General features: G+C 38.1%; 1 protein-coding gene across 4 annotated transcripts in view; it reads right to left on the minus strand.

The window, feature by feature from the left end:
• Window positions 1-23,519, minus strand: part of Ap3s1 (adaptor related protein complex 3 subunit sigma 1) — a 46,452-nt gene that overhangs the window by 11,974 nt on the left and 10,959 nt on the right. For all 4 annotated transcript variants that reach the window (XR_005974985.1, XM_041659854.1, XM_041659852.1 and 1 more), the window contains exons 2-3: window positions 22,235-22,326; window positions 18,665-18,776 (exon numbers count right to left, since the gene is read on the minus strand). Coding sequence is in view for 3 of the 4 variants with exons in the window: in XM_041659854.1 (XP_041515788.1) it covers window positions 18,665-18,776; window positions 22,235-22,326 (204 nt within the window). In the remaining variant the exon portion in view is untranslated. The remainder of the gene's footprint in view (window positions 1-18,664; window positions 18,777-22,234; window positions 22,327-23,519) is intronic.

The raw sequence follows: 23,519 nt of genomic DNA on the forward strand, positions 1-23,519 counted from the left end.
ACAAAATTACTCTAACTAACCCCTAGACATTATTTAGTGAAAGAACAAGATCTCATCATCAGATTGAACTCAGTAACTTGTATGACTTTTTGAAGAGTTACCTCAGTAGTCATAGGTTCAAACCTGCACACATATACCCCAAATGACCTCTTTTAGGACTTGTCTTTGGTCAGCTCCTAAGAACTAAGCTCTGACTTTCTAGAATACTCTGTGTGATAATAAGTGTTTTTGAACACAAATGATAATTGGGCCTTACTTTACTCACCTGATCAATCTAAGCAGATATCAATGTAATATGCTTTATGGCCGACACTTTTCTTTCTGGGGGGTCTTTAGCTTACATAACCAGTCAGTCACACAGGCACTATATACACTTATGTGACTGACCCCTAGTAAAAGTCAATACCCAACTAATAACAGCATACTGACTGGTGGGGGAGTTATATATACACTGTTTTATTCTCTAAGTACATATAGCAAATGTATAAATGAGCACACACACTGCCACCACCACCAAAACAACTTCTGACCTCACTTCCAAAAGGAAGAACATTATCTTAGTATAAATTTCTCATTACCAGGATGCTGAGATTTTAATATTCATCATTGTCACTATCAAGAAACAAAAGTAGATGGAAAGTTCTAAAAAGATGAACTAACACTAACAACAGCCAAGATGAGATTTTATACTCATTAACTAAAATATCCAGTTATCAATCCATTCTAATAATTCTTCCACTATACATTATGGAAGTTTCTATGGATAACATCTACACCCCACTCTGTAAAAGTGCATCTTCCAAGTGATATTAGCTAGTGACCTTTAATTTCACAGCTCTACTGTTTACGTGAGGAATATATTACTCAGGTAAAAGCTCCAATAGATCTGCTTGTTTTAATTAATACAAAGTTCATTCTTGGCTGCACAGTGGTGGTCACACCTTTAACCAGGAGGCAGAATCAGGCAGATTTCTGAGATCGCGTACAGCCTGGTCTCTGGAGTGAGTTTCAGGACAGCCAGGGCTATAAAGAGAAACCCTGTCTTGACATACAAGCAAACAAACAAACAAAAAAAGTTCATTCTTCAACAATATTGCTAGTATTTTCTAACCCTCAAAATAATTAAAAGGAATAATTCTCTTTTTAACATCTAAAATTGCTATGTTGAAGAAAAGGAAGAACGAATCAGAACATCAAAGTCGGGGAACTGCAAAAGATTAGCAGTAAGTCTTTCTAGCCAGCGCTGCCTGTGAAGGAAGTTTCACTAATTTCCCTCAAGTCTTCTGTGGGAGAATGTGCACATGGTCAAAGTCCAGTTTCTCCTTTTCCTTGTGACACAACTGGGACCATTCTCCACGCACTGACACTGCAATGCTGCAGACTACTAGAAAGGTAAGCACACCCACAAATTAGAACTCAGACTTGAGGACTGGCCCGTAATCGTAGCTTCTTTGCATGTCTTTTCAAATATACTAAGAAAGTGAAACTGAGGGCCAGTTTTTGCTTAGTGCTGATAGAGGCATGACATTTACTTGTAAGTATAACATTTTTTTTTTACTAAAGATATCTCTAAGGAAAGCTTTTAATTAAATTTTGAGATGTTAATTCTTTTAAAATATGTTTATAAAATAAATAGCATCATCTTTGCCTCCTTTCCAATAAAAGCGTGACTTTTACTGTATTGACTATGAACAAGGTTATTAAATGTATAATACCATTTATCTGGGATGTGTGTGCCTGAAGGTGTTCTCACTTCTCACATCGCTAAACCTGTTTTCTTAACCCAATCTTTACAGTTTGTGAGTGGTATGTACAAAATGAAATGTATTAATTTTACTTGCTAAATCTGTTGTTTTCATTTTTCATCTAGACCCAAACCCAGTTCTAACAGTATATGAAACCACCTCCCAGGATGAGACTGAAATTCAGACAAGAATGGGTTAACATGGGCACGAGCACACCTTAACTAACGCTGCTTAGATGAGCATATCCTTTGCCCTCTGTTTAAACCCTGGTCTATTTCAGGACTCTGATTTGGACCAATGTAACCACATTGAATACATTCTTCTCTACTTTCCACCTTTAATTGGCTTTCTGAGAACAGTCCAGACCTAATTTGGGGCATAGATTGGATTATGACTCTAATGTTTGATAAAAGTATCGGCTCAAGCCGGGCGATGGTGGCGCACGCCTTTAATCCCAGCACTTGGGAGGCAGAGGCAGGCAGATCTCTGTGAGTTTGAGACCAGCCTGGTCTACAAGAGCTAGTTCCAGGACAGGCTCCAAAGCCACAGAGAAACCCTGTCTCAAAAAACCAAAAAAAAAAAAAAAAGTATCGGCTCAGAAAATCTCAGGGAATAGATGAACAACAAGATAAAAACAACAAAGACTATAACTATACAGTCTTAGTTTATAAAACTAATTCTTAAGATTTACATATAATCCAGTCAAAACATTAAGTGTGGCTGAAAACATTCAGACCGTCTTCAAAAAACAATTCAGCAATTCTCTTTCCATTCAGCAAAAATTATTTAATATTATTAGAAAACCCAGAGGACACACGTTATATTCTTAGGGTTAATCGATCTGCAAAAAAGTACACAAAGATTTTTTTTTATTTATTTAAAGGACCTTAGAGGTTCTGGATCACAAATAATATTAAAGTGCCATCCTATTATAATTTCTCAAGGAGAATGATTTTTAAAAAGTTAAGACCTAGAAGTGATATGATAAATAACACCCCCTTGTGTCTCACTTAAAAAAAACAATATAAAGTTTAGAGTCAGTGTCTTACATGGCAAGAATATAAAATCAAAGACTTAACCTCTGATTAAGGAATTCAAAGGCTAGTAGGAGATAAATTGTTTTTACTTTACTGTGTAATATTTTAACTTCTTTTACTTCAAAAAAAACCCCAGAAAATTAGTATTCAGTTTAATGATGATAGACATAATAAGGAAGGTGACACATCCACATATAAACAGGTCCCACTTCCCTCATTACAAGAAAACCCTTGTGCTGTGGGAACTCCTTCAGCCAACAGCCTTTAAGATACCAGCCCACTTTGGGCATGGTCTCATGTACTATAAATGCAGAAGAAAAGCTCTGGTGAATGAACAATTTAAGATTAGGGGCTGAGAGCATAGCTCAGTTAGTAGAGGGCTTGCTTAGCATGCACAACACCCTGGGTTTGACTTACATACAGCACTGCATACACTGGGTGTGGGAGACAGAAGCAGAAAATCAAAGTCCAGGGTCATCCTTGGCTTTACAGTGAATGCAAAATAGCCTGGATACATGAGACCCAGTTAAAACAGAAAATCCAGTAGAACAAAGTCTCCTAAGATTAAGTTAGGCAGAAAAGAAAATGATGCAATTAAAGGGCATAGTAAGTGCTAAGCATATAAGGTTGGTGCTGATAGGACACAGTACACTGTCTTAGGGTAAACTCACAAAAGAAATATATAGGGGTGGACTGTAAAACAATAAAAAGGTATGGTGTAATATGCTCAGTCTATCATACAGATGTCAGTGTCCTAGTTAGCTTTGTGAACTTGACAGTCGAGTCATCTGAGAAGAGACTCTCAATTTAGGAATTGCTTAGATCAGACTGGCCTGTGGGCATGTCTGTGGGGGAATTTTGATTGTTAAGTGATATAGAAAGGCCCAGTCTCAGTCTGTTGTAGGCAGGACCATTCTCTGAGAAGGTGGGAAAAGGAACTAAGCACAAACATGTGGGAAGACAACAAGCAGTAGTGGCCATGGTTTCTGATTCAAGTTTCTCCTCGAGTTCCCTCTGTGATGGACTGTAACTTGTAAGCTAATATAAACCTTAACCTCCCTTAGTTGTTTTAGGTTTTGGTCAGAGTGCTTCAGCAACAGAGAGAAAATTGCAACACTTACTATTGGGCATTCATTCCTCTCTCTCTCTCTCTCTCTCTCTCTCTCTCTCTCTCTCTCTCTCTCTCAGGTTTTTCAATCTGTAGCCTTGGCAGTCCTAGAACTCACACTGTAGACCAGTTAGTCTCAAATTCAGAGACCCGCCTGCCTCTGCTTCCTGAGTATTAGAATCAAAGGTGTTCAACACCACTGCCCAGCACTATCAGGTATCTTTATACCTGTGTGTTACACACAGGTAACCCAGGCAGCCCATTACAGCAGCATCACTGCAAACATGATAAAGGTTACGATTTCACTAGATGATAGTGATTTTTTAAAATCCACTATAGGACAACCGTCATGCATTCAGCTGGAATGATGTTGTGTGGCTCCTAACTGCACTTAAGAACACAAGCATCTGTCTATCTATACTCAAAACTCAGAAATTTGGAGCAGCTACTTACCACCATCAAGTCTGTTTCTTCATCTAGGTATAATAATGATTCTTATATTATAAGGTTGTCCTAATAATAAAATGAGTAGCTATAAAAGTGCTCAGAACGGTATCTCATAAGCGGAGGCACAGCATCACACCTTGGCTACTGCTAAAATACACACAGAGATGGGTAAATAAAAATGTGCTTGAGGAGCTGTAAAAACAAATGTCATAAAAAAAAAAAAACCCAAGCAATAGCACTTATGTGGCAAACCTCTTAGGGTTTCTAGGTTAAGGAAGGATTTTCTGTCTGCATTTAGGAACTTCTGTTAAAATTCATGAGAAATGAATCCTATTAGTTTAGATCTATAAATAATGAAGTAAAAAGTAAAACTGACATGGTATACGGTGAAAAGGGCTAGGTGTTAGCACATGCCTGTAACCATAGCACTCAGGAGGCTGAGGAAGAGAACTATCAGGAGTTCAAGACCAGTACGAAATACATGGTGAATTCCAGACTAGTTGGTAACTGTGTGAGACCCTGCTCTAAAACAGCACAAAACAAATTATCAGACCTACAGGCGTACAGCTACAACCACAGCACTACTGAGGCCTGAGGGAGGAGGGCTATAAATCCACGGCCGGCCTGGGCTACGTGGAGAGTTTCAAGCCCCAAACTCAAACAGTCTCTTTTTGTCTGTCTGTCTGCTCCTCTTTGAATCCTCAGTGGAAGAACAGGAGATAAAAATCTAAGAATTCTGATACTATTTCAAGCGATATAAACATTCTTTAGTCATATTTTTGTTGTTGTTCTGGGTTTGATTTGGTTTTTCAAGACAAGCTTACTCCATGTAGTTCTGGCTGTCTTGGAACTTGCTCTGTAGACCAGGCTGGCCTTGAACTCACAGAGATCCACCTGTCTCTGCCTTCCAAATGCTGGGATTAAAGGCCTGGGCCACACTGCCTGGCTCAGATATCCTTAAAAAATAAATTTTGGTTTAGGTTTAGCCCAAGCCAATAATTATCACTAAATACTGAATGTCTAAAAAAACCAAGGACGACGGAGTAAGATGAAGGAGAGCTATCATCTACACACGCTCCAGCACACACCACTGCTGCAGATGCTGCTCACAATCTTCTCATGGGTTAAGGTGTACAGAGCACTTACCTCAGCGATGGAGGACAGCAGAGATGATGACTGTGCACTTAACACAACTCAATGAAAAGGAAAGCCTGACTAAGACATTAGCTTTTATAATTGAATTAAGAGGGCTGGAGAGATGGCTCAGAGGTTAAGAGCACTGCCTGTTCTTCCAAAGGTCCTGAGTTCAATTCCCAGCAACCACATGGTGGCTCACAACCATCTGTAATGAGGTCTGGTGCCCTCTTCTGGCCTGTAGGCATACACACAGACGGAATATTGTATAATAAATAAATAAATTTAAAAAAAATAATTGAATTAAGAAAAAAAGAGTCTGAGAAAGTCTAAATATTTAAATGTTTAAATGTAAGATATATTAAACATAAATTCAGTTTAAGATCCTGTCACTCCTTTTTCTCCATGATACTGTGTTAGTGGAGCTGAGCTAATTAATACCCGCCTGTGCAAAGTGCTGCCCCGAGTTTCTGGGATGCTGTCTGTGTACAACAATGGCTGCTTGTGCTACAGGACTTGCATTATGTTAACAGTCTTTGCATTTACATATGGTTTATACTCTGACTTCAGAAGTTAAGGAAGAACTAGTTGCAATTTATAAGTAATAAATCAAATATTAATTTAAAAATGAAGTCTCTGAATACTTAGTATAAAACCTACTCATAAGAACATTTTTTAACAATTTGTATTGCCCAGCACCACAAAAACAAAACTTATATTGACACAAATTGTGAAACTATTTTTAAGCTTCTAAACAGTTAATTTTTAAAATGATATTTTGCCTTGAAATATACTCTTCCATTTGTAACTAAATACAGTACAACTGATTCTTGATTAAAAAAGAAAGCAGAAAAATGACTAACAAGTATTTATAATCTTTTCCCAACAATAGGATTCAACCTGGAAAAAATACAGAAAGCATGATGTAAAAAAAAAACTACTTGGGTAAACATCACAAGTAAGTGTTTTAGGGAAAAAATGTTAATGGATGCTAAAACTAATGAACAAATACATACAGAGTAAAAGCTTATATAATTATATAACCTTAAATATTTCTGTAAGATACTTATGAGCACAAAGGAAAACAGAATTTATGGTGGACAAACCTGGTAGGCCCATCTTAACCAAGTGGCTGGAATAAATGCCCTAATGAAAAGGAATAAACTGGCACCCCTTTTGTCCTGACAGGAAGCACTAAGAAGGAAGTACATGACACCAAGCAGACCGTGTGGGTGGCCATCCACAAACTAACTGGCCAGCACTCTTCAAAGGACAGGTATGAAAAACAAGAAGGGAAGGACACAGACAGGAGCCTTTAGAGTAGAGAGACTAAGGAAGCATGAAGACTAAAGGCACAGCTTGTGTCCATCCTGGAGGGAAACTACATTAAAAATACAACTGGCAAATTTTAAACAAGGTATACAGATTTCACAAAGTAGTGTATTTATATCCATTTCCTTATTTTGTGGCAGTTTCTTTTTACTTTTTGAGACATTTTCTGCTATATAGACAAGTTCTTGTCCTAGAACTCAGATATTCTACTTGGTCTCCAGAGAATCAGGATTTCAGGAACAAGCTAAGCCCCCCAGGTCCTAATTTTAATAATTATACTATGTTTATGGAAGATGTTAAATTCAGGGAGGTCGGAATAAATATACATGTGGTATATAAGAATTTTTTATACTGTGTAGATCATTTTTTTGCAAGTATAAAATAATTCCAGCTTTTTAAAAAAAATCTTTAAAAGGTCAGCAAGATGGCTCAGGGGTACGGATGCTTATCATAAACGATGCCCTGAGCTCAACCCTGGGAAGAACACCGCAGGGAGAGAGAGCCCGGGGAAGTGGTCCTCTGACCTCCACACACGCCACAGCACGCACACATCTGCTACTATGTGTACTGTCAATCAATAAGTGTTAAGAATACCTTAATTTTTTAGAAGTTTTTTTTTTTAATTACACAAAGGGCACTTTCCTCTATGTCCAATTCTTTACCTTAAAAACCAACCATTCTATACCAGGAAGCAATACATTTATCTTATGTCCAAATCAACAACAAAAAGTAACAATAGCTCATGTTTCTCTGAAATTTTCATTGAATACAAGAGAATAAACTTTTGTGGTTTCCAGCCCCAAATGTGTGGCCTAACTGCTTCAGTTACTGGGAGTACTAATGATGGACGTGTTATAGTCTACACTACATGCAGGCTGCTTAGATTGTAGAATAAAATACAGCTGGGAGATATGTGCTTAGACAATTACAGGAAAGAAATCTGTAAAATAAAAATTGAAGCTAAATAATGTCCCCAAAGTTAGCCAATTGTTACATTAGCTAAGCCCTGAGTCATACTGCTGTGACCCTAAATACCAACCTGATGTTGATATTCCAAGGAACTGAGGCAGCAACGCAGTATGTAAACTAGGGAAGTAGACATCACCAAATGTGAGCAGGCGAAATATAAATCTAAGTGATCATAACATTTCTAATTACTGAAAAATAGCCACTTCAACCATGGAAACAAGATACGGAAGAGATTTAAGGAATATGAGCAATTCTAATTTAAAGTGTTTATGAAAACATTTTCTGGTTTATATACAAACATATACATGCATGCATACATACATGCATGCATACATACATACATATTTTTTCACTAAAAACAGAAAGCTTAAAACATTTTGATTAACAATACAGGAGGCAAAATTATCCAGAAATGATTCCTGAAACATTCCCTCTAGACTGCTCATAATGGAAGCCCACAGGCCAGCATTCCTTTCATCATAAGGAAATGCATGGGAACTTACCTTCCCATGTGACCAGAGGTTGATTTCATCTCAACGGAGGAATGCAACTATCCAGTCCTTTGATACTAACTAGGTTGGTATCCCAATCTTTTAAAAACAAGTGGATTCTAAACTTAGATAGCCCCAGCTTTAAACAACGTATCTATCATCCACTAACAAGAATGCTTTCAAGCCACCCACACTATAGAAGAGGAAAATGACAGAGGTGGGGACATCTCCATTAGCACATGGCAACAGGCAATAGACAATTCCACAGAGAAGGAACATCCACCTCAGCATAATTTTCTATAGGATAAGGGGAGATCGTTTTCAGCTCAGTATTCTTTGTTTATCAGTTGCCCCAATTAAGCTTACTATTTTTAAAAAATATATATTTATTTTTAATTGTGTGTGTGTACACACATGTGAGTATGCATGATGTGGGATCCCCCTCTGCATGCTGTGAATGTTTTTTGTTAATGAGAGAGCTGCTTTGGTCCTGTGGCATGGCAGAATAGAGTAAGGTGGGAATTTCAAGCAGAAATAGATGAGAAAGTAGGCAAGTCAGGAAGACATCATGTAGCCGCTGAAGAAGACAGATGCCCAGAAACCTTATGGGTAAACCATGAGCCTCGTGGTAAAAAACCAAAATAATGAAAATGAATTAATTTAAGATACAGGAGCTAGCTAGCAATATGCTTAAGTGATTGGCCAAGCACGTTGCAGTTAATATAGTTTCCGTGTGATTATTTCGGGTCTAAGTGGCCAGGAACAAGTGAGCAGGCTCCACCATCATGAGCGTGTAAGAACAGTGCCTGAAGAGGCCAGAAGACAGTGTCCAGTCCTTTGGAGCTGAAGTCACAGGCAGTTTGGGCCACTCTGATGTGTGCACTGAGAACTGAACTTGAGTCCTCTGTAAGAATAGTACATATTTTAACCGCTAAACCATCTCTTCAGCTAAGCCCTTCTTAGGATATGTGTCACCCTATGAAACTCATCCCAAGACATTATATAGCATATAGAAGAAAAGATGTATAGATACTTCTAAAAATAAGACAATAAAAAATTACCAATTCAAGTTGTGTACTAAGTCAGTCTTTATGTTCCTTTCTTATAAATATATGATTTGATGATAAGTGTTATACAGGATGTCTTTTCAATGTTCACACCTATTTGGTATTATTTCCCCACTAGAAGAAAATTAGGGTCAAAAGTTGTACACCTAGTACATAGCAAAGTCTGAACACTTTTAATATGAGATTCTATACTGCTTGAATTCATCGACCTTTTTAACAAGCCTATCAACTCTATAAGCAGCATCTTCAAAAGAAGTACATTTAAAGACAAAAAAAAAAAAATCCCCAGGTCTGTAGAGATTAAGTAACTCCATGAATATTATATTAATTTAGCACAGCATCCATAAATGAAATAATCTCATAAAAGCTTGGCTAGCAGCGCTGTAACTGTGGCAATATTACACATGGAACTTTAAATTGAAAATATATCCCAAGGCCACAGTTCTTCCTAACTATACTCAGTGTTTCCACTACAAATGAACCAGGTCAATGCTGTGGTAACTACTAAATGTAGTACAGAAAACCACAGCAGAAATTTAGAATTATCCACTATCAAGCTTCCATTATCTGTGTGGCAATATACAAATTGAGGATAGTGTGACGGCTTATAAATAACTCAAACGACCCAACATTAATATTTAATGAACTTCTGTTCTTACTGTGTAAATATTTTAACATTTCCAATGTACACATGCAGCAACAGAAAAGACTCTTAAGGCCGGCTATTACATATGCTCGGTCATCACATTAAAACAGTGCATATCAGGAACAGAAAAGAGGCCTGGTGTGTGTGGGGGGGGGGGTACGCCTTTAATCCCATCACTCAGGAGGTGGAGGAAGGAGGAACTCTGTGAGTTTGAGGCATGTCCAGTCTACACAGTGTGTTCCAGGACAACCAGGACTATATAGAAACTGTCTCAAAAACAAAGATTTTGTAAAAAGAAATAAAAAAGGCTATTCTTTCTAGTAACTTATGAGCAATTAAAGAACAGAAGTTCCCGTTCCAGTGAGTGACACACTAGCATAAGTCCCACAGAGTGTGCTTAAATGCTTCTTCCAGACTTAACGCAACACGGAAAGTCAAACCAGGGAATACAAGCACACTGTGAGAACACCAAATCTTTGCAAAGAATATGTGTTTTTCAATGATTATTTGAATAGTACTTTTTTTAATGCTTGAAGCAAGAAAATTACAAGTATATACTTAGAGATAGGCTGACATTTTCTTTATTCTCTATGGAACATGCAAGAACAAATTTTTCATTTTCCACTTTTAATTTTTTACATTAGAGTTGTAGTCTCACAACCAGAGGGTGAAAACAATCAAGAAAATCAGTTCCGAATAAGCTCTGAATAGCTGTTTGATGAAACAGAAGCAAAAATGATGAGCTCCTCAATCATCTTTGTCCACTCAACCGTGTTTTCATGGCAACTGGCTCACACAGTTAGCACTCCCTCTTAAGCAATAAAACAACTGGTAACCAAGAGCAAAGACATGAACATGTTCAAGGTAATGACAGACTTACTACCTGTCAGGTAAATTACAAACCTTTTCTTTTTTGGTAACACAGTAAGTTGATGCATAATATGCTAAAAGTCTTATAAAAATAGCTCTAGGTTTTTTATAGAATTTTATTTTTATTTTTGTACATTCATGGGTATCTGTATGAGTGTGTATCTCCTGTGTGGGTGCCTCAGGAAGCAAAAAGAGGGTATTGGACCCCTTTGAGGTAGAATTACCTGCTGTGCGATAATTCTCTTGTACACTGTAAACATTTGTCACTTGGATAGGTTTAATAAAATGCTGACTGGTCAGTAGCCAGGTAGGCAGGGTGACCAGACTAAAGACGATGGGAAGGAGAAGAGCTGGAGTTAGGAGTCACAATCCATATTCAGAGGGAGCAAGAGATGAATGTGCCATGCTAATAAAGGTACCACCACCACATGACAGTGTAAATAAGGAATATCGGTTAACTTAAAAAGTGTGAGCTGGTTAGTAATAAGCCTGAGCTATTGGTTGAGCATTTATAATTTATGGTAAGCCTCCACTGTGTGGTAATTTGGGAAGCAGCCACCAGGTATTTGGAAACAGCTGGCTGGGTTAAGAAAGTTCCATTTACAGCTACAGGCAGGTGTGTGACAGTGAAGGTAGGTGCTAGGAACTGAACTGAAAACTCTGCAAGAGTGCCTTTTAACTACTAAGCCATCTCACCAGCTCCTCTAAGTCTGCTTTTATAGTAAGCAAAATGATATAACTCTCCTGAGATACTCTTTTCTGCATTTTATATAATATCAAAACAAATTATCAGAGTGGAACATGTAAGGCTCTGAGTTTAATCACACACACACACTTCAACTACTACCACCACTAAAGTTACTATTGTTTGAGAAATAAAGTCAAAAACATTAGTAAAACACAATAGACATTTTCCTTTTCCAAAAGCACATGACAGAATTACATCAGTTCTGATGCACGATTCTTGTTCTTTGGCAGTTCCTCCTCTAACTCCCTTCCGAGATGTAACAGCTGTCCTGTAGATGTGTCACAACATCGAAAATCAAAGCCTAAGGCATAGAGCACGGAGTACTTTACTTCTAAGTAAATTCAAATCATTTTAATCTTTCTCAGTAAAGCAGACTGAATTTTAAAGGAGTTCTTTCTCCTTTTTTTTAACTCTAGAGACTCTAATGAATGGCTACTATAGCCATTCATTAAAAATCAGAACTTTAATGTAGCACGTCTCTACCATTCTCTTCAGTCATGGACAGCCAATAAAGGAACAGAAAATTACTTTCTTCAGAGACACAAAGTTTTAAAATAAAGCTATAACTGTATATCAAATAAATTAGTAGGTGTCATAATGAACTCAGAAGGCAATGTATAGTCCTGGTCATTTCCTTCTCTGTTACCAGCCATATAAAACAAAATGCTGTCTCTTCTTTCTTTTCGAGGAAAGTATACAGGGAAACAAAATAGTGATTCTTTAGTGGTTCTCAGAGATAAAAGGACAAATAACCAAAAATTTTAAGTCAGTTATTGCAGGCTCAAACTTTCTTTAAAGTCTCTGCTTAAAGCTTTAAATATTATTTTTAAATTATATTCAACCTTATGTGCTGTGGGATGTCTTTCTGTACACTGTAAATATGTGTTGCTCTTATTGATTGATAAATAAAGCTGTGTTGGCCTATGGCAAGGCAGGATAGAGCTAGGCAGGAAATCCAAGCAGAGATACAAGAGAAAGGCAGAGTCTGGGAGATGCTATTTAGATACCCAAGGTACAACATGCCAGACTGGTAACATTATGGACATGTGAAAATACTTAGATTAATAGAAATGGGTTAATTTAAATGTAAAAGCTAGCTACTAATAAGCCTGAGCCATCGGCCAATGATTTATAATTAATATTAAGCCTCTGAGTGGTTATTCAGGAACTAGTGGGCAGGAGAGAAATGTCGGGTTACAAATGGTGCCCAACATGGGACTTGAACCCATGACCCTGAGATTAAGAGTCTCAGGCTCTAATCTGTATATGTTTGTATATAGTTATTATACTTATTACACATAGTTTTTCTATGTTAGTTATAACCCCTTTTTATTTTAGACAAAAAAGGGGGAAATGTTGTGATATTTTGTTTGTTTTCTGACAAATAAAGCTTGCCCGAAAATCAGAGGGTGGAGCTAGCCACAAGTTAACCATAGAAGTCTGGAGGTCTGTACAGACAGGAGACAGAAAGTGATATGATGAAGCAGAGAGAGGAAGTGATAAGGCAGGGTGTAGACAGGAGCTCGGCCTTTTCAGTCTGAGGAGTCAGAAGTGAGAGGTGATTGTGGCCGCTCCTTTACTTCTCTGATCTTTCAGCTTTTACCCCAATATCTGACTCTGGGTTTTTATTATTAAGACTAATTAGGATTGCACCTCATTTATTGTATGTTTATCTTAAAATTATCATTTTTCAACAACAACACCAATTTAGGAAGAAAGGAATGAGGAAAGAAAGAATAAACAGACATATAGCAAATGCTTACCAAGATTACTTTGTGCTTTCGTGTAACTGATACCTGCCAAGATACTCAAAAACCAGTGTAAGAAATTATAGACTTGGGAGCCAGAGCGATAGATCAGCAGTTAAGAACACTTAAGGCTCTCTCAGAATCCACATTAGGCAGATCACAACTGCCTGTGACTCCAGTTCCAGGTGCTCCAACACTTTCTTGGCTTCCTTGGGTACTCATACGCACATGCATAGACATATACATAAAAATAAAATACATCTCAGGACAAACAAAAAAGAATTACACACTTGTCAAGTATGGTAGTACACACTTTTAATCTCAGCACTCATGAGGCAAAGGCAGATGGCTCTCTGTGAGTTCAATACCAGCTTGACCTACCTACTAAGCATGAGGCAAGCCAGGACTACATAATGAGATTCTGTCTTTAAAAAAACAAACAGACAAACAAAAAAACCAACCAAACAAACAAACAGAACAGAACAGAATTCCAGGTTTAAGAGGAAAGTGATACACCAATACCTCCACTATCATTTATTGTTTTTACTTATTAACAATTACACCAAAAGCTTTAGTCTTACCACTTATATTTCTAAGCGTGGTCATTTAGAATTTATTACTTAAGTTTTCTTCTTAGTAATTTCTCATTTAAAATCAAGAATATTTCCTTCCTATAGACTTAAAAACCATAACTCGATTGACAAAGAAATCTTTTTACATGTAGCTTTCCCCAGCTTTCAATTTACTGATGCCACATCTATGTGTACTATTCAGATAGGAAACAAACAATTCTGTGTATTACCTCTTGATAATCTTCACCCAAGACAATTACTTGTAACAATTACATTTACATTTTTTTTTTGATTTTTCGAGACAGGGTTTCTCCGTAGCTTTTGGTTCCTGTCCTGGAACTAGCTCTTGTAGACCAGGCTGGCCTCGAACTCACAGAGATCCGCCTGCCTCTGCCTCCCGAGTGCTGGGATTAAAGGTGTGCGCCACCACCGCCCGGCTACATTTACATTTTTAAGAATTATTTACTAGTGTGTGTCAGCCTGCGTGCCCACACGGGTATGTGGGGTTAGAGGACAATTTGATGGAGATGGATCTTGCTACTGTGTGGGTTCTGTCCAGCAGGCCTGCATGGAAAGTGCTTTTACCCGCTCTCTGGCCCACAACTACATTTTTAAAGGTAGTTTGCTTTTCTTCTTCTTCTTTCTTTAGTTTTTAGAGATGGGATTGCATATGAACTGAAAATACATATGTGTGTGTGTGTGTCTTAATGATTCTCATAAATTAACACAGCAAGCAAAACTCAGATAAGAAAATGTCAATAATATGTAGTCATAGCTATATTTTATTTTGGTAATTTTCAGTATAACTATTCTAATTAAACTTTAGGCTTTATTGTCAATTATTTTATATTGTATACTGTACATGGACATTAAATCCATTCATCAAACAATTATTTCTTGAAGACTTACTATTCCTTGTATGAGATAAATCAACAATAATAATGCAATGCAATATACAGTTCTGATAGATAAGTCAATAAATAACATAACCTCTAGGCTTCCATAGAGCTTTTATTCTATTTGCAATAAATGATAAACAAAATATGTCAACCATATGGCATATAAAATGGTAACATGTGCTAAGGAAAAGAAAAATACAGATGTATGTTAGAAATGTAGAGGGGAATTTTAGAAAGCATAGCCAGAGATTTCCATACTGAAAAGGTAGTATTTGGGTCAAAATCTGGAAGAATGATATAGAGCCAGTCAAGTGGGTACCAAATGAAAGAACATTCCAGGCACCGAAGCCAGCAAGTACAAAGTCTGAAGTAGAAGTCTGCTTGTTAGATCAGTAAGAGGCTAAGCACGTGAGACGGAGACAGAAGGAAGATAAGCAAGCAATGGGGGGCGGGGTAGAACACACAGGACCCTGGGTAGCCAATGACAGATGTGCAAATGTGGCACATTTCTCCAGGAAGTTATTATGGAGAGTCTAGGATAAAAGGTATGAGATGTGGCATACTGCAATGGCTTCTGACTGAAGCACCAAGTGAGGACCCAAAACAGCAGAAGCAGGGAGAACAGCCAGGAAACTGCCAGGATACAGATTAATTGTGGAGGCCTGGACCAAGTGGTAACAGCCAAGAAGGTAGTAAGTGGTCAGGCAAGGATTCGCCGAAGATGGAGGCAGGGTGCAAAGAGTGAGACCTAAGGACCTAAGGACCTCAGGTTCTGACTACAGCACTGGAAGAGTAAAGTTGTTGCTAACAATAAGACAAAATCCATAGGAAATACAGATGTCAGATCTACCTCAGAGTGGGACACAGGAAGTTTGAGATCTTTACATAATACCCAAAAGGAGAAGTCCAAAAAGAAATTGGGCTTCAAAGTTATTTACTCAAAGAAAAGCTCTGGGCTAAAGATTAAATTTGGTACCACCAACACACAGATAATATTTGGATAAAATAACTTAGCAAAGGAGTAAACCAACAAAAAGAGAAGATACTCAAGACAGAACCCTAAGACATGATCAACAACTAGAGGTAGGTGAGGTGACGAGGCCACGATGAAGTAACTAAAGATGCAGGACAAAAGCCAGGGAAGAACACTACCCTCAAAATCAAGTGGAGAAAGTACTCATCATGAGTGAGCAAACTGAATCAGGCAGAGGAAGCCTGCTAAGAACCTTGCAATTCAGCAACAATGGTACAAGAGAGCAAAAAGGGTTCCAGATATATTTTTATAACTACGTATTTTGTTGTCAAAGGAGAGAAAGAAATAACGTCAGTGACAGAAGGGGAGTAGAGGTGGAGAGCACGGTGCTGGCTGCGGGAATGATTTAGAAGAGGTGTACGGGCGCTGGAGAAGAGGAAGTGAAGACTACAACAGCCTGGGTCCTCAGCTAGGAGCACCGTGAGTGCAGCCTCTACAGAACACACAACGGGCAGGCAGGTGGACAGCAAGAGCTGGCCAACGCTCTCTTCTGACTGCTTCAGTCTTGTTAGTGCTCTAGGAAGTGATGTCAGGGTGAAAAAGTGGGCCACAGATGAACTATGACTAGTGGACAGTACTAAGGACTTCCCGAGATCAGTAGTCTAAAGTGAGCAGTAAATAGCATTGTGCTTTTCTTCAACATCTTCCAAGTGGGGGGCTGGAGAGATGGCTCAGAGGTTAAGAGCACTGGCTGCTCTTCCAGAGGTCCTGAGTTCAATTCCCAGTAACCACATGGTGGTTCACAACCATTTGTACTGAGATCTGGCGCCCTCCTCTGGCGTGCGGGCATACATCGAGGCAGAATGTTGTATACATAATAAATAAATCTTAAAAAAAAAATCTTCCAAGTGTATTAGCACAGGCTGGGAATGAAGTGCACAGAAGGCTATGCATACTATAACTCTCCATGGAATCTAAACTGAATAAAGAAAAGCAAGACCCAGGCAGGATTAGGGAAAGTGAGGAACACGCCAGATGTTAAAACCAGAGGGAACAGAAACATGGGAAGATACGAAGGCAGCTGAGAGAAGAAACCGAGACTGAGAGAACAGACTGATTTGCAGTTGTCTAAAAACAAGGCCTACACATGAACAGAAAGCTGGGGCAGAAGGCACTCTGAAGAAGTGTAGCTCCAGGTCTGAAGATATAAGGCCATGGAATGTTGTACGTGAAAACCCCAAAATCCAGGTCTGAAGATAGAAGGCCATGGAGTGTTGTACATGAAAACCCCAAAGTCCAGGTCTGAAGATAGAAGGCCATGGAGTGTTGTACATGAAAACCCCAAAGTCCAGGTCTGAAGACAGAAGGCCATGGAGTGTTGTACGTGAAAACCCCAAAGTCCCCAAGAGCCTTCACACATGCAGTCCTGTACTGAATACTAGCGAGTAAGAAGCAACTCTGAAAAGTCTACAGATTTTAGGTTTGTACAATCCTGTGAACAGAGGTGGTTGCTATCTGTGTCTAGGACTATCTTTTCAAATCTGTCACACTGACAAACAGTCTTGGAAAAATAGTGTCTTCCTTTACAGCAAAGGATAAGTTTACTTTTTCCCTTAAAGAGAATCTCGTTCTCCCCAGAGCAGACATGATTTCCCCATTATAAAGAAAGTCAGCTCCCAAGTCTGGGGTCCCCCACCCATGTGATGAGTTACTGGGGTGCAGGCATCACCTGGCTCCTTCACAGCATCCTCCGAGACAAGAACTAGTGCAGGCAATTGTTAGTGTGGATCGGGGTGTTTTCCGGATAATGCTTCTGCTGTTAGTAATGCAAGAAGTCTACGTCTCATCTTTTGCAGCCATTCTTTATACTGTAGGTCAACTTAGCAACTTAGCTTGCAAATGGAGGACAATCTCAAAGCCTTGATAGTTGCTGACAAAATCCCCAAGGCATGGGAGGTAGAAAGAGATGAAAACGACTAAATTCAGGCTAGTCTAATAAAATAGGAGATGAAATCTAGAGAAGGAAAGATGCTGGAAGAAACAAATACATCTCTAGGCTCAATAAAATGAAAAAGCACACATGCACACACACAGGCACACACACACACAAGCACACACATACAACCTGTTGAAAGTTGAAGGCAGTAATAAAAAAGCAAGATTTAATTTAAAGCATCAAAGAAGTATTAACAGATGAGGTTCAAAACATCAGTTGTCTTATGAATGACCTTCAGTTCTATGGACACACTTCAAAAGCTTTTCAGAAGCCTGGGAGAGTTAAGTCTTCAGGGTCAGATTTGGACATATGCAGAAAGATTCAGAGTCTTGGGCTCCTTGTAGTAACCCACACGAACAGAAAAGGCATGACGAAATTAGTTGTAATTAGTCCTAAACAGATTAGTTTCTCCATCCTTTAATATGGTTTGAACTGGATCATGAGGGTACTGTTTTTCTAGATAAAATAATCTACTTACAAGTTCATAACTAAACAGTCTACCAAGAGGTGGAACCTAGCTGGAGGAAAGGGGCCACTGGAGGTGTCTTTGAAATGTTCATCTTGTCCCTGGCCCTTTTGCTTCCCAACGGCCACGAGAACAACAGCACTCCTCTGCCATGCTCTTCCGCTACGCTACTGCTTTGCCATGACATAATGCAATGGGATGGAGCAGCTGACAGACTGAAACTTCAGAACTCTGAGCCAAAATAAATATTTCCCCTAAAATGATTTATGTCAGGTAATATGTGACAGCGTACCCACCTGATAACTATGGAACACTTAACAAGCAAACCATCATTTTATAGAGTTTGAATCTTAAATTTACAAAAATATAATCAAAATAACTAATTAAAGGTAGTTAAGATCTAACTGTTAACTTACTTGAATTAGGTCTAAAATGCCAAGTTCACTTTCTGAGGAATCCACACAGAAGACAAAATATAGTGTTGCATAATGTCTATAAATCAGCTTGTTGTCAGAGCCTCCGATTAATCTAAATGACAAAACAAAGTAATTAAAATGGTGAACAAAATGCAGAACATTTCATTAGTTCAAGCAAAATGGCATTTGTTAAGACCTTTTGTAAAACAGAATGTAACAATGGCATAGCGTTCAAGTAAACTTCAGAAGCTAAGTAGATTAAGACAGCAATTTTCTTCAGAAATGTCAAGTAAAAAAAAAGCCAGCACTTAATTTTAGTTAATTATTCATTAAAGTATTCACTGAGTTAAGTGTGGTGTGTCAGGCCCTGATAGCAGGTAAAGAGATGAGAAAGTCAACAGGTAGGGGAAGGTGCCACACAGAGAACCAGGGCAGGTCTAGCACATCCATGAGCTTCCCACTTCAGAATGGACAGAGAGAGAGAGAGAGAGAGAGAGAGAGAGAGAGAGAGAGAGAAACAGAGAGAAACAGAGAGAGAGAGAGAGAGAGAAACAGAGAGAGAAACAGAGAGAGAAACAGAAAGAGACAGGGAGAGAGAGAGAGAGACATTTAGACTGACATCTAACCAATAGGGTGACCCATGGAACAATGAAGAGAGGAGCACCTTGGAGTCAGGTCGCAATGGCTGAAAAGGGCTTTTTGTCACGACAATATGCACTTTCAGGGAGACATGAGGCCAGTAGACAAGAATAGGTTAGTAAACAATGAGGCTGAAGGAACAGGCAAACCAGATCACAAAGCATGTGCAAATGCTTACAAGATATAACTTCATAGGTCACAGTAAAATACACAGCTTAAGACTGATTATCAGCTAGGAAAAAAAAAAGAGTATTTCTTAAGTTTTAGACAGACTTAGCATCAAGATGCTCTCCAAAAACACTACTCTTAAATCTAAATGTAAGAACACTGGGCTAATGAATGCTCAACTCTTTCATTAAATTCTTTTATTCATATGACTAGAATTTAGCATTTTTAAAAGAATAATTTAGGAATTATCTGAGGCATCTTCTATTTTTCCAAATACACTTTAGCTGTATAATAGTCAAGTTTATAATACCAAATTCACCTTCTCAAGACCACTTCCACATTAACATGATTTAAAACAAGGTTATACACAATCAAAATTAAGAGAGTATCCACAAATATGGTACGACATTTTTCTCAGTCCATAAATATAACACTAAACTTGCAAGCTCTATAGAAACAACTTCTAAGTACATACTGCTTCCTTGTCCTATAAGAGCAAAAACAAATTATATGGGGTGGGGGGGGGCGCGTTCTAGGGAGGATTCTTAGTATGCTAGGTTACTTGTCCAGAGAGGATTTAATTTAAAAGTCTGTATGTACACTTTGAACATTCTGACATTGGTTATGACAACAGTTACAAATTATTCCCTGAAAGGGAAAATAAACACATCAGCTATTTTACTATAAGTTGTCTTTTGTTTTGCTTTAAAAGACCATGCTTCTGAAAATGTGTTACAAATTAGATTAATGCTCAGAGAAACTAAGGACCTGTGCAAAGCAAGAACATAATTGGCCTTGAAAAACATAATTTCACTTTAACCAATCTAATACTATCCAAGTTATTGTGTAAGTTGTCTTAGCCAGGGTTTCTACCGCTATGATGAAACGCCATGACCAAAGTCAAGCTAGGGAAGAAAGGGTTAACTTGGCTTACATTTCCACATACAAGTCCATCACTGAAGGAAATCAGGACAGGAACTCAAACAGGATAGGATCCTGGAGGCAGGAGCTGGTACAGGGGCCTTGGCTGCTTACTGGTTTGCGGCAAAAGGCCTGCTCATAGAGTCCAGGACCACAGCCCAGAGATGGCACCACCCACAGTGGGCTGGGCCTCCCACACTGATCACTAATGAAAAAAAATGACTTTCTGCTGAATCTTATGGAGGCATTTTCTCTATATCTCCTCTCTGATGACTCTAGTTTGTGTCAAGTGGACTAAAAAGTATACAGTACAGAGGTGAAATGCAGAATGTAAAATTTTATAAATATAAGTTTCTAATTTTTGACATCTCCTTAGACCTAATATTTCATTTTAGAGGAGAAAACGAAGTTCCAAGAATTTGAACAATCTGACCAAGGGAACTGGCTAACCAGGATCAAAACTAGAATGAGGATGGATGAACAGCTTCATCTTTGGCACAGTAAGTAACTGCCTCCCGTTTTTATATGGTTAGGGAAGAATGTCAATTTCAAAGCCTAATTTCCGTCCAAACAGGGTCCTCTTTCTATCTACCATGTGAAACACCCTGCGCCTGCGGAGGTGAGACGCCTGTGAGATGGTAAGAAGCTAAGAGAGAAGCAATGGCTACGGCAAAGACGACCAGATTCCCACAGAGGTTCAACAAAAGCAGAACAAGTGGCTGCCCTGCTCACTAAGTTAGAGTCTGGGGGAGCTTAACACCAAAATCTACACATAAACATGCATTACATGTTTAAGTGCAGTATGATATAACTTTTTAAAATGTAAATAAACTTTCCACATTATTAAAAAAATATGGTCAGACAAAAGTGGGTTCTGTTGCCCTGATTTTTTTTTTACAATATGCATCTTATCATTCATGTGACTTTGCTGATACTTAGTTTTAATTCTCAATAAGAACATATTAAGTGTAACTGGGGAAGAAATCATTTTGAGGTAAACTGCTGTCAATAGAACCCATTCATTTTAAAGGATTTACTTAGAGCTTGGGATGAACATGAGTAGGAAAGCACTTGCCTAGCAAGCACAAAGCCTTGGGTCTAATTTACAGTGCTGCAGACAACGAAAAAGAAAAAATAAATATCTACAGTATTTATTTAGTTTTCAAGCTAATTTTTTCATTTTAAAAACAGAAACATCTACTAGTTGAACTTATATAGGGATATATTAGACTCATAGATATTTGAAAAGTAGACTTTGACTTTGTTTATAATAAAATAAAGCATATGATCTGAAATTTTATGTGCATTCAAACTAGGAATACTACACCCATTAGAAAGAATGATCTCCCAGAATTTTTAAAAATGTATTACACTTATTTGTGTATGTGGATGCACATATGACAAATGACAACTTGTGGGAACAAGTTCCCTCCTATGTGGGTCCTAGGGATCACATTCAGGTCATCAGGGCTGGCAGTCAGCACCTTTGCTAGGTAAGTTCTATTTCTCCAGATGAATATACAGGCAAAAGTTTACAAAGTATTAAGCAAAAAAGGCAACATGCAAGTAAACACTGTGATCTCATAAGTAAAATATTTTAAGGCTATATTTTTATGTCGGTAAATATAAAATGCACAAGAAACTGGGTGAAAGGACTAAGGCTGGGAGGGGAAAATTTTTAGAAAGACTGAGTATCTTAAAAAGTCTACAAATTAGAGTCATGCCTAACAGTGATAACAATTAATTCACCGAATTTAATGAATCACAATGAAGGATTTTCATCAAGTACATACTTTCACCACACACTGGAAATCAGAAATACCCACGAAAAGCTCTACTTACAATCCTCCTTCTAGGAAATTACACACATTCTCATCTCGCTTCGACACCAAATGGAAAGTCTCCCTGATGATCTGCTGTTGCGTATCTTCACTCTGAGAAAGAATAATTCACACGCATTAGGATCGAGTTTGCAGGTTTAACAGCATTGCAAGATATTTTGAAAATAAAAGATAGTAATTGTAATCTGGAAACAAAAAGGGGGAAAGGTCCTTGGGAATTAGATTCAAACTACAAAGGCAAAACCCAGCATTGTTAGATAAAAGTGTGGGTAGGGAGCCTCATTATAGTTTACCACTACAATGAAAGTAACTTATTTCTACCTTCAAAACTGAATGAGAAACAGAACACTCAGACACACTGGTGAAAAAGGAAAGTAGATATCAGCTAGTCAAAGACGCTGCTTTTCAAATGGCTAAAGTAAGCAGGGAAGTAACGTTAGGTAACTCATGGAGCTATAGTAAGTAATATTTAGTGCAGGGACAATAGAGAAACTTGAGTTTACAGGTAAATTGAACCTTGGTAGAATACAGATTGAGGTTATGAGTCCACCTTATTCATCTTTATGTAGACCAGATCCCAAACCAAGAATTGGCTCCATAGATATTTTCTAAACTCAACCAAGCAATTCCTATCCCAGTAAAAAAGAGCTACTTTCCCAAGTCATTCAAAGTGTAAGCAAAATCATGAGCAGAAACTTCACAAGAAAGGAAGTAAGATGGTTCATAAACAATATAAAGATGTTAAGCCTCAAAGTAATCCAGTGACATTCAGTTAAAGTAACAATGGCAACACTCCAAGGAGCCACACTAGAATAGGCATGAAATAGCACAAAAATTCAAAGCACAGAAGCTCTCAGCCCTCCAGTGTGAGGGTAAAGGGCACTAGCATTTCACAAGTTTCATTCATCAACACTTTTACTCCTTATACTCTTCTAACTCCTATGAAATCAACCTTTGAGGTCAGAAACAACTATCAGCAATGGCATTCATATAAAACTCTTAATATGTCCAACAGGAAAGCACTTATAAAATGACTTTTTTAAAAGCTGAAATAATCCAAATATCCTCCATTCACAGAACAGACAAATTGTAACATGTTCTTATCCTTAAACATTTAAATTTCCAAATCATAATGGGAAAAATAAAAGAGCCTTGATTCAATCTGTCGCAACAGCAAGAGGCAGACTGGATAGCCTACGTAGAACTGTTTATTTTTGACAGGTCTGGGGGCTACAAGTCCAAAATCAAGATACCAGCAGTTCTCTCTGTCCTCATGCAGCAAAGAA

The sequence above is a fragment of the Microtus oregoni genome, unplaced genomic scaffold (genome assembly GCF_018167655.1).
Source record: "Microtus oregoni isolate MIOR12 unplaced genomic scaffold, Mior012 000011F_ref0000422, whole genome shotgun sequence".
Taxonomy (NCBI): Eukaryota; Metazoa; Chordata; class Mammalia; order Rodentia; family Cricetidae; genus Microtus; species Microtus oregoni.